Below are 18,781 nucleotides of genomic sequence, written 5' to 3' on the forward strand. Positions count from 1 at the left end.
TGCATCAGTGTATTGCTTTTATTTGCAATTGTATGTATGGTTATTACTTCCGCTACTATTGCTAAACTTTTATTCATATTATGCAGACAAAAGATTCTATATGTATATGCGTAACTTTAATATCGGCTACTACATACATACCTATGATGTATGTATGTATGTATGTATGTATGTATGTATGTATGTATGTATGTATGTATGTATGTATGTATGTATGTATGTATGTATGTATGTATGTATGTATGTATGTATGTATGTATGTATGTATGTATGTATGTATGTATGTATGTATGTATGTATCTATGTAAGTATTATTAATTGGCTTGAAGCGGTAATATGTATTTTATTTTTCTATGATACGTACCTATAACTGTTAATTATGAAACAGTTTTATAATGAAAGAGCCTATTATTGTAATCAAGAGAATATACATATAGAAATGATTATTTATTTTGACAAAGTTGAAGCACTTACATTCATACGTGTAATTAACGCCGACCATGTAACTTCCCCAGAGTAAGACTTACTACTTACACTTTTCAGTAATTTGTGGAATAGGTATTACTTGTAACGACCAGATGAAACGTAATTTTCAAAACCTTCTCTATCTGAAAATCAATCATAGATACAAAAATTGAAACACCTCAGCAGCATGAAATTATCGGTAGCCTTTCTATGCCTTTACAGCACTGCATCGTCTATTATGGAATGAATTTGTTTGAATTTTATAGGAAGGACGGGACACTATGAAAGGACAATCTGTGTACAAATAGACTATTGTATAGTGATTTGTAGCATGATTGTATGTATTGTGAGCTGTAGCATATAGGCACCATGAAATCATAGCGGCAATTCATGTTCGCGATACGTTCCGTAAATGTATACACGTTACCATTGTTATTTTCGTTCTTCCATTAATCCGAACCTAGTGTAATATACCTACATATAAATGATAAATAATGTATTATTATTTTACTAAATAAATTGTTTATTTTATAAAGAGTTTTCCTTATCGTAAGGGTTTTTCCTGCGTGACGTAATCGTCAAACCTTCGAGGATCACACGCTTCGAAGAAAATACCTATCTATGTATTTCCCAATAGAGATTTCCTTGTATGTGTGTACCTATACGTATGTACATATGTACATAGGTACACATATACATAGATATGTAGGTATATGTATATTTTGAAAACAGTTTCATTTCAATTGCCCGTGAAGGTTTCATAGTCATCGGAGATAGTAAGTTTTCAATATTATTTTATAATATGATCATTTTTTAACGATCTTGTGCAAATTAAAAAATTATAGAAAATAATGTGGAATACCCGCGATGGAATTCATTCAGTTACGAACATAATGTATGTATGTACGTCGAACTCATTGCCTGTGGATTTTTCTGATTTATTCCAATAAAAAAAGAAAACAGACAATAAGTGTTACCATAGATAGATTATTAAAGGATCGCAGGATTCAGACGATTTTACGGATGAGGAAACATTTCTGTATGCATAGGTAAATGGATTGAATGGATTTTTAGTTATCATTTCTAACGCCTTCATTAAATAACGCTTACGTTTTTATCAAAAAAATACTCTTATATTTGCATGTTTATTTACAAATTCGATGTGTCTTAACAATTTAGTTTAGTAGATTAGAGACATGGAGTATTTAGTATAATTACAAAACTTGAAATTAAATTTGAATTTTGTTGTCAACTCATGATTGTCGTTCCATTCGTGAATCTTTTAAATCGATCCCCAGGAATAGCTTTGAAACTGTTGATGGTACTGAAAAATCAGTTTCAGACCGCAGTTGAATAGTTTCGAGGGAGAAATAAATCTGATGTGGGTACATTCGTAAAGTTGATGGTCAAAATAAGATTTTAGATGTCGCGCGTAGTGCTGCGTGCGAATATTTTTCGTTTATAAGGAACGATAAGCAGTATCGGAAAAATAAAAATAAATTTCACCTCAATAGACGGTCTACATGTCCGGTTACAAAAAAAAGAAAAAGAAAAAGAAAAAGGAAAAGAAGAAGAAGAAACAGAAAAAAAACAAGTTAAATCGGATTATTTCCCCCTCGAAACCATTCAACTGTTGTCTGAAACATTTCTCGGTATCATCAACGGCTTCGAGGATATTCAAGGCAGTCGATTTAAATGACTGAATCCTGTATAAATTAATCCCATCAATTATGAGTAAATCTTGTTCTCGGAACCAAGTAGTAAAAAATGCTCAATGGTCAACATTAAAATGAAAGATGTTCAGGGCTCGTTGGAAGTTGTTCTTTAAGTTCCAAGGTATGTAGTATGAAACCGTTCACAGATCACACAATCTTACACTTGTAACAGTCAACAGTTCACTTCTCGTCATCCTTATAGGATGAATTAACTGTTCCGTTATTTAGTTCCATATCAAGCTCCCCTGTCAGAGACTTTTCCTCGGGTGTCTCCACATACTTGTAGAATTTCGCCATTACAGCAAATACTATTATATCGAGGAACATGAGTCCAGCGAAAAGTAAGAACTCGTACGTCTAAGAACCAAGAAGTTGCGTTACTCGCTCGGTAATTTGTACAGTAATCCATAGAATATTTTTTAAAACGTCGACTGCATACATACATACATATGTACATAATGTGGGAATTAGAATTATGATCGACCGATATGTATAGTATACTGAAGTTGCGATCGACAACAGTTATCGACAAATGTGTACATACATATGTATGTATGTATCATATATGTAGTTAATTGTAAGTAACAGAAACCGGTATCCCTCGGCAAGGTAAGGATGTAAAAGCACAACATAAGCTCGACAGTTGAAAATGTGTGGAATTATTAAAAAAATGTATTTTTTTTTTAAAAATTGGACGTTCTGGAAAGACACGGTTTGCAGATTCGTATTCAGTTCGTAAAGATCAATCAGAAACGCCTATTGAAAGTTGGAAAATTTTTGCACGTGTTGAACGGTGATAATTGTCAGTTCGGGAAAAAGATGATACTTGCCTGATTATCGAACCACGAGCCTTCCGCAACAATGACAACGATAAGATTACCAACGGCGACAGTTAGCTGCCAGCTGGCTTGGAGTAACGACTTCATGCTGGTAGGTGCCTGCGTAAATGCAAATTCTAATCCGGTTACGGAGAACATCACCTCTCCCATTGTGATAATGATGTATTGCGGTATCAGCCATAATATGTGCAACGAGTTTGGGTCGGTGATGGTTACCACGTTGACATTCCTTATGCCAGATTGCGCGTAACCCACTAACGTGTATACTCCGCCGAGTTTAATCGGTACTTTTGTTTGCACTATGCTGTTATCTATCCAAATATCATACTTTCCTGCCTTGATTTTTGTTAGATTATGAATTTCACTCGAATCTTTCGCTATCTCCCAAGTCTGGACAGCTATATCGCCATTCATGATCCTACATTCAACGGTAGAGTCCACTGAGAGCAGAGGACGCACCAGCGGATCTCCTGATACCGATTTTTCTACCGAGTCGTGGTAGCTGTAAGAGAGGCCATTCCGCGTGATGGCCCAGGAGATTGCATTCCTTTCGAACACCTCGATTTTGCCTAGAAAAATTGTAGATACGTGTACATATGTATAATATCCTCTGTACATTAACAAGACATAAAGAACCTTATCCGAATCCGAAAGGAGAGGAGGATGAATATACATGTATGTATTTATAATTCCGAAGGAGAGAATGTAAATTGTAGACACACCTTGAGAAATTCCGTTAACGAGCATTGTCTCGCATTTTGAAAAGTCTGCCGTGTAACTCAAGGATTTCGTGCCGTTCGCCTCGACGTATTTGTCTACCCACATATCCATTGCTTTGAGTTCAAAAGACCCTTTCGGCAACCCTTCTATGGTTAGACTTACGGGGCAGTTCAGAGTATTGAAAATTCGTATCTGGGCCACGCCCTGTGATGGCAGTACTGGATACGTTTGCTAGAACGAAACGCGTAAAGAATCTCGTGGAAGGTCCCAATCTGTGTACTTGGATAAAATATGATCTTACGAGCCACGCTCGAACCGATAGACTCGACGAAATTGTATTCGTTAAAATTACAGGATCATAAACTGTAACCCAGTTTCCGAGCCAGCCAATAAAACATGAAAAGAAGCGAAAAAGAATTGGCGCTATCGGTCCGTTACGTCGCGTTCTGAGACTTTCTTTATGTTCTCATTCGGTAGGTAGGTACATAATACATTATATGTTTGTATGGTTGTATGCACCTCGAGTTGAAGCTCAACCAGCGCCGAGACGACAAAGGATAGACCGGCCAGCAGACCGCCTATCGTAAGCTTCTTAAGCGGTGTCCGAAGCCCAATTTTCGCTAGAAGCGGATAAATACAGGTCTCGAACAGTGGAATGAAGGCAAGCACCAGTAGGGGATTGACCACCATCATTTGGTCCGGATAGAGCAGATAATCGCCGATCTCGCCGTTCATACGGGACGCTTGGATTGTCCATCGAGAGCCCTGCTGATCGAACAGCGCCCAAAAGATCGGTATAGGAATAAATAGTTTCATGACCTGTAGGGATGTCTTGATGTCTTTTATCAGAGGCTTCTCATATTGGTCCTCCGCGTGATCGAGCCAATGCTCCCGTTTCTCCTTGGACGTTGCCTTCTTGTAAATCGCGTGCTGTAATCACGTAGAATGCGCGCGCGCGTTAAGCGTTGAAACGTGACAGGCGAAGCTTATCTGAAGAGTTTCCATGGAATATCATTGTCGAGCAACTGGAATCAGTCGGAAACAGCGGCAACGTTTCATTTAAATAGACTGCGGAAGTTGATGTAAATTTACATTTCCGTAAATACATTCCCCGCCAATTGAACCCTTCATTACCCCGATGGTTTTTTCATGTACACCGACCCTGCGATACAGATCTCCTCAAAAACCCGACCGTTCGCCGAGACAGCTTTCACCCGGATTCCGAAGGACGCCATAATGTCTTTTCGCGATATCCCGATTTCCCAAACAGCCCTTTTCCAAATTCCTAATGTCGCCAAGATGTCTCTTCCCATCGATATCCCTATTTCTTAGGTTATCCTTTTCTAAATTCCTTAAACTTAGCGTCCACCCCCTCCATACCGGAACCCCTTTAAATACTGGTCCCAAACAGGGGATGAGACAGTCATGTTTCTGAATTTCAGCAACATCACAACGTCACTCTGTCCAATTGTATTAATATTTGTAAATAATAGTTAAATAACAACGTATTAAAACCTAATTCGGAGTTACCTCGACGACACTATAAACTTATATAAGGTAGGTGTAGGTAATACCTACGTACATATGATAGACATATGTATACATATGTATACTATGTAGGTATGTATCATAGAAACATGTATAGAAACCGAATTCTTCTACACAGATCGATTATTATGTGATGTTCGATTATCAAAGATGTTTTTTCCATTTGCAATAGCTAAGGTGGATATTCTCTTGAAATTTCCAATGGCATTCATTATTCAGTGGGCATTCTATTATACATACTCTCGATATTTCTCGGGTTAGCACGTGCTAGTTGCTACTGCTACGTGTGTTCCATTAAGTTAAGACTTACTGAAATGCATTGCGAGACGAGTAATATCACATTGCCTGAAGGCTTGACCATCCTGTACAGAGGTCTTCCGAGCAGGAATATCACTGGAGGAAAAGAGAAATAAGTATGTACATATACACAGGAAGTTCGATTAGTATTGATTCTTCTCGAATCGAACTGCTGTATGGATTACAAGTACATAAGTAGACGTTAAGTTAAAAAAGTACTTACCGATGGACACGATCATGAGAACGGCCGGCACGAGAAACGCCAGGGAGTAGCAGGAATTGTCACCGAAGCAGCTGACATTGCTGCGAAGTACAGGCGTGAGGAAGCTGGAGATCAGGGAGCCGAAATTGATGGAAAAGTAAAAGATGGAGAAAAATGTGGAGAGGTATCGTTCCTGTTGGGGCAGGACGAATTGGTCACCACCGAACGCTGACACGCAAGGCTTTATACCGCCTGTTCCAATGGCTATAAGGAGCAGACCAACCATTGAAAATTCTCTGCAAAGTTAGACCATCGGTAAGCGGGATCACATGTCAATCGCGACGGTCACTGTGTTTTTTTTTTTTGGTTTTTTCTCTCCTAATGTGACTTTTCTATGTACAATTCCTCGATTCCGTAAACTGCGTATAATATCATACATAGAGTCCGGTTAAATGCTCGCTAATGTGCATAGATCGGTTTAATTCTCGTCGGTTTTGTGACGGTCATAGTTTATACACAGATACATACATATACATATGGTATGTACCTAGATTACCTAGGTAGGAAGAGCGTAAACTCGTCGTAATCGCTGCTTAGTAGAAAGTTTCGTATTGTTGTATCTATAATCTATACATATACACATACTTATATTGTATATCTATGCAGATCTACATATGTACATATATGCGTCGACCGTCCGCAAAGGGTTAAAGAGCAATTTTACAAGCTCGATTCGATGACAAAGAAAGGTCCGATTAGGTATCTATGTACATAGTGATGGAAAGCGTAGTAAGAGAAATTCGACTTACCTCGGCGAGAGCCCTATCGGAGGAGCCGCGCTCAGGGACAGGAGGATCTGTCCTCCCGCGTAAATGATGCTCAAATAGAAAATCGTCCGAAATTTGCCGAGTAATGAATCCGCCAGTATCGCACCAAACAGAGGGAAAAAGTAAGCGAGCATCATGAATGCGTGATAAATTGCGGTGCTAGTGCCTTCTCCATAATGCAATTGATTCCTTAGGTAGAGTACCAACACAGCTGCAGAAACAAATTATTTAACAATTGTATGGAAACCATCATAGAGAAACGTACATACCCGTTGTATAATAATATTCACAAAGTCAAGTAAAAAGAGCTTTATTGAAAAAGATGAAGGAAAAGAACGGATCGCTTCTTCTTACTACATAGTACCTAAGCAAGGAAAGTTCGCAGGTAACAGACACATGAATATGTCAATATGTCATGTGCCGCGCGGAAAATCTGTTAATATTTATCAGAAAACATCATATAGAAATGTTGTGTTTCGTGTTAGGTTGGTGGAAGGAAATAAGCGACTTGCGAATTTGCATATTGTGCGATTTCATCGTCACCTTGTGAAAACAACCCTAGAGAGAAATTCTAAGTATACGTAGATATATGTACATACGTAGGTATTTAAAGTTTATAGCAAAGGTAACGGTGGTAACATTGGTAACATATTCAAACGGCCATTCATTTCCCACCAACGCAACGTATGTACTATGTACATATACATATGTATGACGTAACGTAACGTGATACATAATATACGTATATATATATATATATATATATATATATATATATATATATATATATATATATATATATATAAAAAAATAGAGTGAGCGTACAGCGTTTAGGTTTACGTACTTCTCATTCCATAGAAACTGAACCTTTCGCAGAATTCATTGGTGATGATAAAGAACACCGACTTCGGGTACTTGAGCTTCTGTAAAATTCCCAACGAGAAGAAATACAGAATTACTTACGTTGTTCCTGTAATAGTGCAATCGGTTTAACAAAGTCGGCGTTAAAGAATCACGAGGCACGATCGCTTTGGCCCCGATTAGCTTGGTTTCTCGTTACCGACAATTTAACGAGTCGTTTTCTGCTGTGCGTGGAAACGCATACACGCGAAGGTCACGCTATTCGATCAATTATTATTATTCACGCTACGAACGCCATCCGATCCGCTGTAGCCAACGGTCGCCGCGAAACGTAATTATAATTTTAATTTACACCGGAATATGTTGGCGATCGCAGTTTCATTAAAGAAAACTACTCGATACATCTACGTAAAATTCTTTAATCTTCTTACAATATTTATTGTGCAGTCTATCCAATATATGATACATAATTGCATACGTATATTCTACATACATATGTATGTATGTGCCTAACGTCTAGAATGCTTTTATTCTTTGTTTTACTCTTTTGATGTTCCATGGTAAAATGATTAAAGTATTAATTAAAGGAAGGGACCATTACTTGACCAGTTTTTTAACTCGGTGAACAAAGGAAATTATCAAAGACACAGAACGATTGTTATATCCTTACGATGCGATGAATCGAAAGGAACAGAAATCTAAAGTTTCAAGACATGTTATTAGTTAATATGTTTGTTGCATAGATAATAGTAGGTACGTCGGTAAAAAGTCATTTTTCATTTCCGCACTTGCTCTACTGTTAGCTCATTCGGCGAATATCGCACGAAGCTCACAATAACACGATAATTGGCAGCGATAAGTTAATGTTATTTTTAATGAACCAGGAGATGAAGTTTGTCGTTCTAACTGACGTAGCTGACTTCCGCCTCGACAGCTATCATACATTATTAATTTAAAAGACGAATTGAAGCGATAATTTCTGTACGTAGGTACGTACTATTTAATCAAATGTGATAAAATGTTTAAAAGGAAATTAGCAGACATGGCAAACCATGAAGTGGCGTTATTTACAAATTCACACAACCCAAAACCAAGAATAGATTACGAAAGCTTCGAGCTTCAATTAGGTGAAATTAATGGAAAAAATAAGTAGGTACACATAAGAGTGCGTGTTTTATTATACGAAACTTCGTTTTTCAGAGTTTCGATCAGATGAAATTGTGCGAGCAGTCTAGCGACTCTTCTCTTCGAATGCGTCCTGTTAAATAAAACAATCATGTGCTGCATTATTCAAAGCCGTTCAGCAATTCAAACGCGTTTCCTAAGGAACGATCAAGTAGGACACTGCTCGAAGGAAAGTTTACAGTTGACATTTTTCTACACAGAGTGTCTCAGGATTTCTCGACTAACAATAAGAGTGTAAGTAGGATCAAAGAACATTAGGTATGTACAGAGTCGCATTATGCGTAGATTATTAAGTGTGCACTCCGCATGGTGACTCGATAGCGTTACTCTCGACTCTCGAGAGCAGTAGGTATGTACATACCTACTAATATGTAGGTGTAGGTACTCTTCGGTGAACACAGAATTAAAGTTTCGAGAAGAAAAGTTAATAATATTTCGGTTAGAAATATTTTCGGAGTTATAGCTTCGAAAGTGATAGCGACAGTTATCGTGATGTTGTCTTGAGTCCACAGATGGATACACAAGAGTTGCGTATTTAGTATTCACCTACACGTGTACCATATATTGTGTATGTACACCTAACACTACGTCCACCTGTACGAAACTCGTAATGCCTTTCCTGTCGCGCAAGTGAAAGGTTCGATCGCGAACACGAGTAGAAACACAGAAAAATCGGCGACTTTCTATCAGGTTGTCTCTATGATTTAACCGCAAATTTTAATAGGTAAAATCTCTCTCGCATAATGTGTTAAAAATGCAGTTTTTACAAGATTTTAACGTTTAAAGATGAATAAACTGCCCGAAAACACTTTCGATAATCTCCAACGAATTTTGGGTGGTTTCTCGTGAATCCAATTGTTTCGATACCTACTATCGGTATCGTTATTGATATAATAGTATGTATGTACCGTCGAGTCAAATGAAAATTAATATTTTTTAACGAGGAAACAAACCGACCCAGAAACATTCTTCCGGGACAGTAACGCGCACGATATTTCAAAATTAATACATATGTATACGAAACCCAAGACAACATAGCTACAGAGGGCTAAAAATTAGTTTTCCAATTCAAGAAACTATCAAGATAGCTTGATTTTTCGATCTAGAAGAAAATTTCAGTTGATTCCCAGGGAGATGAAATCCTTCTGGTGAAATCCAAGATCGTGCCTAGCTCTTTGAACGAGATGAAGGAAAATTCCAACGGAATTCCCTACCTCTGTCTGGTTCCCATCTTGCTCCAACATTTTGCTGATCTTCTGAGTGCACGAATCACGATAAAATTGAAATCGGTCACCAACAGAGAATTTACGGCACGAGAAACACGATCCCGGAACGGATCACATGGCGTTAGATTGTCCTCGAGCCGATCTATCGGGGCAGGAACAGCTCCTTTTTTCTTCTGTGTGTCGCGACGCATAGATCGCCGATCTACAAAGATCTACGGACCCGAGCGAAAACTGCCGATAGACCCGCTTGGTTCACGAAGCCGCACTGTTGACTCCGACGTCGCGAGCCTACGGATATGTAGCCGAAGAACGGTCGCGCCTACAGGTTGATCCTAATAACTGGACCGTAAGTACTGTAACTTTCTTCTAACGCGAAAATGGAAAAGAAATCGTGAGCGAAAAGATTTTATTGTTTAACTTGCAAAGTTTTCAACTCTATCGAAGTCTTGACACATTGTTTTGCTATAAATACGTAAAATTTACAGGATAATTACCATTTTAATATACAGGGCAGTTCGGTTTATCTCTTGTGCCTAAAATATCTCCGTTGCTTTTAGGATTACGAACGATATGATTTTTTGTTCTGATTCATTAAAACAAAGTTTAATGGCCGAAACACTTGGATCATCCTGTACAGATCGTGGATCCGTCGCGCCGCGTGAAAGTACCGTTTTCATGACCGATGCTCGATCTCTCGTGGGCTTTGTTTCTATACTTCTATGTATTCGTAGAATATTCGTAAATGAAATGTATTAAGCGATTTCATAAGCTTTTGCCACGCACAACATTCAACGCGTTGAATAAACAAATTGTCTTATATTTTCGTGAGCTGTCAGTTCCATCCATTGATTGATGTTAAAGTCAATGTTTTGCCGAGGGACAATTATGGATTTCTACAGATTATTATGTGATCTTTTTCAAGACTAACACATTGTACAACGCATATCTACATGTAGTAGAGTAAGTATAAGTATACGTATATGTAGATATTGTACTCAATGGACATTACTGGTATTAATCTGTGTAGGATATACATCCAATTGTTAAACACAACAGTATCAACACGAGTCGTAATATAGTCGTAAATCTATACTATCGAGTTACGTATACGGTATACATACATATAATATGTAAAGCTGATTTAAAAGCTTGAAAACGTGAAAACATATTGTAAAATAATAATAATCTTTCCAAGTGTTTGCTAGACTTTAGATTAGAAAATTGCCGCGATATGTATTACATAGTAAACGCGTTCGCGAGGCGTTGCTCATGTACCTTCAAAATTAACATTTAATTGAGATTCGATCGGAAGGATAACTCGCGAAAGGAGCGTTGAAACGCGACACGACAATGCAGCGTAATTTTGTTAAGCATAACGCTTTTATTTTCGATGAGTCATATATAATTAACTGATAAATTTTGTAATAGACTGTATGTATATGCACAATCAGATCAGAAGCGACCATTATCGCGTGCTGTACCAGATCAAAGCATTGTTACCCCGCCATTTTAAGATTTTATAACTCTAATACCGTGAAAATCGATTAAGATAATTCAGACGTGGCAAAGTCCAAGTTCAATTGTTGCAGAACGTCTTCTGTAGGTATAGTTTCTGTTAGAAAAAAGAAGCTAATCTGCGATTATCATCGAGTACATAAGTAAGTACATATGTACGATCGATCAATGGATTAGTGCACGATAGTGTCGACGATTAGGAACGTTGATGAATTATTTCCTTTCAACGATACGACGACGAACGATAGAATTTTTCAATTTTTATCGAAACCAGCCAAGTGAAATCGATTGACTCATTTGAATGTTTTAATGCAAAAAGGGAAAGTGAAATCTGCTCTCGATTTCTGTCCAAGAAACGGTGACGACGCTATGTTATGAAACTGGTCCTTACTGCAGGGGCGTGAAGTTACGACGTTGAACAAGTTTCTTTGCTTTATTGTGTCCTTAAACCCACAAATATTTTCATCTTTCAGTGATATTAGATTCAAAAGTTGTGCTCTTTATACAGGATATTTGAAAAAGAAAGGAAACTTGTTGCACTCGCTCGCATATACAAAGCGATGTACAATAGCTACATAATTATGTATGTATGTACATATATACATAGATACTATCACATCGAGCTCGTAATTCACGTCGCTGAATTTTTCCCGATGAAATTGAACATGGACTCCCGACTTTACGGTAATTTTAGGAGTATGTATTCGTTCTGATGAATTCGATATACATATATGTAGGTACTACATGTATGTAATAGGTATTTATGGATCGTTCGTTATTCATTATGCTACATGCTAGTCAGGGCCGCCGTCATTGGGAAATTCATCAGTAAGGTATGTACAACTTACCTATCGCCGAATTGTCACGGTTCCAAATTAAGTCGCGCTGACAATATTTACATTGTACAACAAATCGATTCTCAATAGTGATAAAGTGATTCGCAATATGTATTTACCTTTTCATTCTTCTCCAGGTTGCTTTCATTATCCGGATGATCTGAAAACATACAGACGGTGGAAAAGTGGTCCGATAACACTTGTGTGACACAATTACAAACGTTCAACCTAATTTCTCGATTCTTTATCTTCGAAACGAACGATTGTCCCTGAGATATCATGGTTCCAAGTTCTAAGTTCTCCTCACCTCGACTAACGTTAAACGTTTTCAACGGTATTTTTCCTTTTTTTTCTTTTCTTTTTTCTTACTTTTTCGCGTCAATTTGAATAATCTGATCGCTGTGTATCAATTATAGAGGTAAACGTATGTATATACATATCTGCAATCTCGCAATATTACCAACACCAATGACTTACACGTGAACAGCACGAATGTTACATCCTTTCAGTTATGTAGTTACCTGACGATCATATTCTCTGAGATAACGATAATAACCCAAGTCGCGTAAGTAGGCAATATTTTCTACCTATAAGTAAAGAATCATAAGACAGAGGAATTTTTAAATGTATTCACGCGTTCTTCTTTAGAAAACGTATAGGAAAATTTTCATGCGATTAAGTGACGTAATTGTGGAGGTATGAGATTTCAGAAGGAATCTTCTCCAAAATGGCTACCATTCCAAACCCTCAATTTCTATTATCGACAATAAATTCCACTTCATAAACGTCATCGAGAAACCCGAATGTTTTAATGAAAATGTAATAAAAGAGTGAATTATTAAGCCTTCGAATTCGAATGGGAGATTCGTCCTGAAATGACAGAGAACGTCCGTCTAATCGATAAGAATCAATCGTTCGTTTCTTATTTGTTTGTCGAGCATGTTAATCATGATTCAACAGGGTTAAAGCAATGTCGGGTATTATCGTCGCACGAGGAACGCCAATAAAAAGTAATCTGTCCTGTGATTCATTAATATTTAAAAGGCGCTACGACAATTTGTAACTTTCGAATTGGGTCACGGTCCAATCGAACAGCGAGTAAAATGGACAGGCAGACACTTTGACTTTTGCACCCTTGCCAAATAATAAGTTAAGGCGGTTAACAAAAAGTTTCGAAGTGATTTCGACAGAAATACAGAATGATTCCGCACTAATGTCCCCGAATGTGCACATATTAAAGTTAATCACTGCACAACTACGGGGCGGTAGTTCGAACGATTCGAAATCGAGTTAAATCTTTCGGAATTAGACCTCGATGACCGATATTGGATAAAATCCGTACACCGTTATACATATCACGGCATCGTCTATGATTCGTGTAAACACATTGCAACCGCAAGCAAATACTCGAGTCTATTTATAACATAACTGGATAATGTGTTCAAAATCGAAAACTACAGTACTATACTATTCTCTATATAATACCATTAGTACCTCTATATATTACCATAGTACACTATACTATTCTCTATGTAATACCATTTCTTACAAAATACATTAAACGATAAATTTCTATATGATTGATATTTCAGGTATTTAAAATCGACATCAACTGTTGGAATTATAATAGGTACTTATGTACATATGTATGTATGTATGTATGTATGTATGTATGTATGTATGTATGTATGTATGTATGTATGTATGTAGTAACTTCGTTCTTTGAAGAACAAACACTGTTTGACACCGAAGAAAAGTGAAGAAATGTCCTCTATTACACTTCTTCTATCAAACGTTCGTTTAAAGAAATTTCACTCTTAGTAAAATTTCTTTCAAATCGATTGTTGCCAAAAGAAATAACCTGGAATGAGCAAATTCTGCGGAAGGTGTAATCTAGAGATATGTATGTATGTACCTTCTATTTCGTGATCGGACCGTTTCCTTTCGTCCATAGTCTCTTACGAATTGTTAACTCCACCTGTCTCTATAACGGTAAAACTGATACTGATCCAGTTTTTCAGTACTGTTATCTTCTTATGACAATCATTCCTTATCAATCGAAACATGCAAGCCTACAATTAATTCCGGAGAGATTTATCGCAACTCGATAGAGTCCAAATTGATTCAGATACAACAAGATTCGATGAATTCGACGTAACTCGTCGAAATCCGGAAAGAAAATCAAACGAAATCGACATCACCTTCACGAAACACGCGATAAATTGGACTTTAATTATTGGTGTCAATGAAGATGACACATGTTATCGGAAAAGATATAAACCCAAGCTAATACATATATAATATGCTTTCTGTTAAATAAAAACATTAGACGCGTATAGTGGATTACATAGCTTCTTTGTACTGGAGCTACACACATTTCTGCAGTTCGATTCACATACTTACTCTTCATTTATTACAAACGGTAAAAATTGTAGAAAAGCGGCCGGACATTAATGGAAACATACATTATATACATACATGCATACAGTGTATGCATGTAACTCTAGCTTCGATCCGATAGAACCTGAAAAAAACAAATATATTATGAAAAAGAAGATAAACAAAAGGCAAATCCTGTATTCAGTTAATTCAGTATCGAATACGTGAATACCAATTGAACTTTCTCTCTTCTGGTGAAGACAGGGTCACGTGGAGTAATGAATTTTATCAGAAATATTTTTATCGATAAGCCTGTTCAACAATTATGTTTTGGTTAACAAAGGAAGTAAGTATGTACTATAGATATTCGTTAAACGCCATTACTTAAAAGTCGGAAAGATTACGTGACTCTTTTTAATAATAGAATCTATAAGTAAATATGTATATTTATTATCCAGTTAAATAGATTATTATATGTATACCTCCTATGTACATATGTATCGTTGAATTTTTTGTTTCGGATCAGCGAGGGAAATGGTATCGTGGCCATTACGAAAAAACTAAGGGCTTATGTCTTATCTTATTGTTAGAATTTTTTTTAGTATTATTTACCTACCAGGTATTACGTATGTATATGTGGTCGCAAATCTTCCTCAAACACAATAAGTATGTGAACAGCAAATGGCAAAGGCACAAATGAAAATAATTTTCAATTTCGGGAGAAAAAGAATTATCCTACATACTGTTGTACTCCCTTCCTATAAATAAAAAAGAAAACCGAGTTCCCTCTTTGGGCAACGAGATAAAGTTATAGATAGAGCGGACATTCGTGGTCGGAGTGCAACAGAAAAGGTGACGAAAGTTTGGGCCACGAGGCCCACATAGAAGGCTTAACCGACCGTGTTCTACCATGTCATTGTACGTACATAAAACAACAGGTAATTAATCGTGTGTTCGAATTGCATTGCAACGGAGTTGTGCAAAGCGCAAAGTGTCAATAGATTTACGGAAAGTGACTATCGGGTGGTCGTGTTATATCCGTGAAAAGTGAGGAGAAGAAACTTGACGAGCTTTCACGCCGAACGCCATCGAATTTGTGATCATTTGTGATTCTGGATCTCTGGATCCTGTCTCCTGTCTCCACAGTGTATCTCGCTCGCGTCTCCCGTAAGCACTCGGAAGAGAGGCTCGGTCATTACTGCCAATTACTGGTCGTTACCGTCGTTACGCACGAGAACGGCTGATCTGATATTCACTGATATTGTCGTGGGCACGCACTATGGGGTTCGATGTGAACCGATTTCAGGGCGAAGTTGACGAGGAACTTGTTTGCGCGATTTGCTCCGGGGTCCTGGAGGATCCAGTCCAGGTATTATTTTTCGTTTCGGTCGCGAACAACCCGAATGCTCTTGATGTACCAGTTTCGTCCGATTACACGATACTAACCTCACTTCTTCTTCTTCTTCTACTCTTCTTCCATAATGATGCTATTACGTTTTTATCGATTAGCACTAAATACTGCTTCCGAAATTGTATCAGCAATCGTTTTCTTTTATCTCATCGAGCGTCTTAACATACATTTCGAGAAACACTTGTTAGAATCTTGAATCAACTTCGTAATGTTAGACGATTGCTTGAATTCTTACAACTTCCGTTCTGTCAAAATGTTCGTAACCGTTGTTTTTCTTGTACCTTTCGTTTTGTAAATGAAATGTATAGCAGATCCTTACTTTACTCATCAATTAATTGCGCAGATTTATCATTTGCGTCTGTTAGATATTATTCACTGTAATAGTATAAGTTACTTATAATGTTTGGTTTGGCTTAAAGACTGGTAGGTGAGCAATATGTTACAGGCACCCGTATGCGAGCATGCTTTTTGTCGTACATGCATTAATGAATGGATAAACAGACAAGCCATCTGTCCCTTGGACCGTACACCAATTACTTCTGCACAACTCAGAGCAGCTCCAAGAATACTTCGAAACTTGTTGGCACGTCTTTGTATCAATTGTGATAATGTTATATATGGATGTCAAGTAATAGTCAAACTTGACACTCTGGCATCACATTTGGAACAATGTGAATATAATCCCAAGAGACCAATGCTCTGCGAACAAGGATGTAATCTTATTGTTCCCAAGAATGAGCTGAAAGACCATAATTGTGTAAGGGAACTTAGGAACATTATTCATGTCCAGGAACAGAAACTTGCAGACATGAAACGTGAAATGAGTGAACAGCAGCTACAAATAACAGAAAACAAGAGGGAGATACATCTCATGAAAGATTTTATTAGAGCACTAAGACTCTCGAATCCTGGTTTAAGAGTCATTGCAGACCGTATGGAGAGAGATGAAGTTGTAAGATGGTCTGCTACTCTTCCTCGAGCAAGAGTAACCAGGTGGGGAGGAATGATTTCCACACCTGATGAAGTGTTACAGGTGAGCATAATATACAAATTATACACATGTATATTGGTCATTCTTAACAATGGGTCCAACTACAATATGTACGCGTAAGTATTTATCCGTTCAGCATTTAATGTTCGTTTAGTTGAATAAAATTCAATCGTGTAGAAATCGGTATGTTCATAAGCATACCTGATTTATTATTCTATTATACATACTTATGAATCCTACATGTAAAATTTTCTAAAGAATTCATAGCACATTTCGATAATGCAGGATATGGCAATGTATTGTATTTGGTCCCATTAATGGTACTAATTAATTCGGTCCTATAAACAATGAGAAATAATATTGTAGACTATGATGAAAAGGACTTTGACGGAATGTAACTGTCCACTCCATGTAATCGACGAACTGATGGAAAATTGCCATGAAAGAAAATGGCCCCCAGGGTTAAGTTCTCTCGAGACTAGACAAAATTCTAGACGGCTGTATGAAAATTACGTTTGTAAACGAGTGCCCGGCAAGCAAGCAGTGTTAGTACTCTATTGCGACAATACCCACATGCCAGAAGATATGATGGTTCCACCTGGCTTAGTGATGATTTTCGCGCATGGTATTGAGTAATTATTCGCACGAGTGCCGTGCCGTGCACACACGAAAGATATTTTTATGCCCATTTATTCTGTTGTTTGTTACAATACAATCATGTGAGTAATCTCCGAGGTGTACGAAAAATATCTTTGTACTTACGTGCAGAACTGGGATATTCGGATAATATGTATACGTATTGTACATTTGTGACGCAGGATATCGTTTCAAAAGTATTGAAAAGAACAAACGACATAATGCCTTTTGTGATAAACCATTGTACAGACGCAATTGCCATGTAACAAAAATCTATAATTGACTGTCTGAATCGTTACACTGTGATATACTACAGCAATGACTTCCGTAGTCAGCATAGCTCTGGGATTTCGACATTGATTGTGAGAACGGAAATAAGGTGTACGTTTTCGGCCAACGAGCCATTTACCTACTTTTTTTTCCCGGTCTCAAATCTCGAGAATTTGAAAGTATGATTCCGAATAGGTTCAAAGTTTCCAACTAGTTGCGGACAGAAATACGGATTACAGGAATCACAAGAGTTGTGCATTATGGAAGCCATTACTGTATTTCATTGAGAAAGTTCCTGAAATTGATTGACAAATAGCGTGCAGTTTTTTTAGTTGTCTCTAATGAGATTCCGTATGTACATTTCTAAAAATTCGGTTCTTTTGTTTAACCACAATGAACGAGACGACTATTTGTCAACTATTTCAGGAAATTTTTTTTTAAATACATAGAAGTCTGTAAGTGTTTTACTATAATACTTTAGACAAGTAAGAAACAAAGGAATGGAAATTATCGGTATGGTAATTGCTACTATTAAGGATGTGTTCTGAATGATAAGTATCGAATATCGGAAAGTGGAATTTTTTCCTTGCGTTTTCAACGTTATTTATGTGATTTTTAATAGAACATTTCGATAAATGCGTGCACTGAAATAAACACGCTAAACAACGATCGTTCGAATAAATTAATATACGCTCAGCGAATATGGCCGTAAATATCGTCTACAATTCACAAGATCTATTGAAATACTATGTGCACGTTATTCTTTCAGTGTAGAGTCTCATAAATGTTTTCGATGCACCGAAACTAGTAATCTACAATGGTCAGATTGACAGTATCGAATTTTCTCACTGTCTTAAA

General features: G+C 37.2%; 2 protein-coding genes across 4 annotated transcripts; one reads left to right on the forward strand and one right to left on the reverse strand.

Moving 5' to 3' along the window:
• Positions 1–2,078: 2,078 nt before the first annotated feature.
• Positions 2,079–10,092, reverse strand: LOC107192313 (peptide transporter family 1). 2 transcript variants are annotated; one of them, XM_015581541.1, is made up of 9 exons: positions 9,874–10,092; positions 7,458–7,536; positions 6,596–6,824; positions 5,808–6,082; positions 5,598–5,680; positions 4,259–4,669; positions 3,742–3,970; positions 3,011–3,588; positions 2,079–2,537 (listed from the first exon to the last, which is right to left on the reverse strand). In XM_015581541.1, the coding sequence occupies exons 1-9, from the start codon at positions 9,901–9,903 to the stop codon at positions 2,361–2,363; spliced, it is 2,091 nt and encodes a 696-aa protein (XP_015437027.1). In that variant the 5' UTR covers positions 9,904–10,092; the 3' UTR covers positions 2,079–2,360. The 2 variants fall into 2 exon arrangements, with proteins under 2 accessions (XP_015437027.1, XP_015437017.1); XM_015581531.1 differs by lacking the exons at positions 2,079–2,537; positions 7,458–7,536 and having other exon boundaries at positions 2,967–3,588.
• A 5,385-nt stretch (positions 10,093–15,477) lies between these two features.
• On the forward strand, positions 15,478–17,653 carry LOC107192969 (E3 ubiquitin-protein ligase NRDP1). 2 transcript variants are annotated; one of them, XM_015582338.1, is made up of 3 exons: positions 15,478–15,984; positions 16,454–17,059; positions 17,384–17,653. In XM_015582338.1, the coding sequence occupies exons 1-3, from the start codon at positions 15,895–15,897 to the stop codon at positions 17,651–17,653; spliced, it is 966 nt and encodes a 321-aa protein (XP_015437824.1). In that variant the 5' UTR covers positions 15,478–15,894. The 2 variants fall into 2 exon arrangements, with proteins under 2 accessions (XP_015437824.1, XP_015437832.1); XM_015582346.1 differs by having other exon boundaries at positions 16,472–17,059.
• Positions 17,654–18,781: the final 1,128 nt, after the last annotated feature.

The sequence above is a fragment of the Dufourea novaeangliae genome, unplaced genomic scaffold (genome assembly GCF_001272555.1).
Source record: "Dufourea novaeangliae isolate 0120121106 unplaced genomic scaffold, ASM127255v1 scaffold7, whole genome shotgun sequence".
In the NCBI taxonomy this organism is placed as follows: domain Eukaryota; kingdom Metazoa; phylum Arthropoda; class Insecta; order Hymenoptera; family Halictidae; genus Dufourea; species Dufourea novaeangliae.

Bases quoted from the DNA above. Each gene is read 5' to 3' on its own strand.
- LOC107192313 (XM_015581541.1), bottom strand. From the start codon at position 9,903: ATGTTGGAGCAAGATGGGAACCAGACAGAG. The intron at 4,670-5,597 runs GTAAGTCTTAAC...ACGTGATTACAG, and splicing joins TCGTCTCGCAATGCATTTCA to CACGCGATTTACAAGAAGGC. The intron at 2,538-3,010 runs GCAAGTATCATC...CTTGGTTCTTAG, and splicing joins GCTCGTGGTTCGATAATCAG to ACGTACGAGTTCTTACTTTT.
- LOC107192969 (XM_015582338.1), top strand. From the start codon at position 15,895: ATGGGGTTCGATGTGAACCGATTTCAGGGCGAAGTTGACGAGGAACTT. The intron at 15,985-16,453 runs GTATTATTTTTC...AAAGACTGGTAG, and splicing joins TCCTGGAGGATCCAGTCCAG to GTGAGCAATATGTTACAGGC. The intron at 17,060-17,383 runs GTGAGCATAATA...ATAATATTGTAG, and splicing joins CACCTGATGAAGTGTTACAG to ACTATGATGAAAAGGACTTT.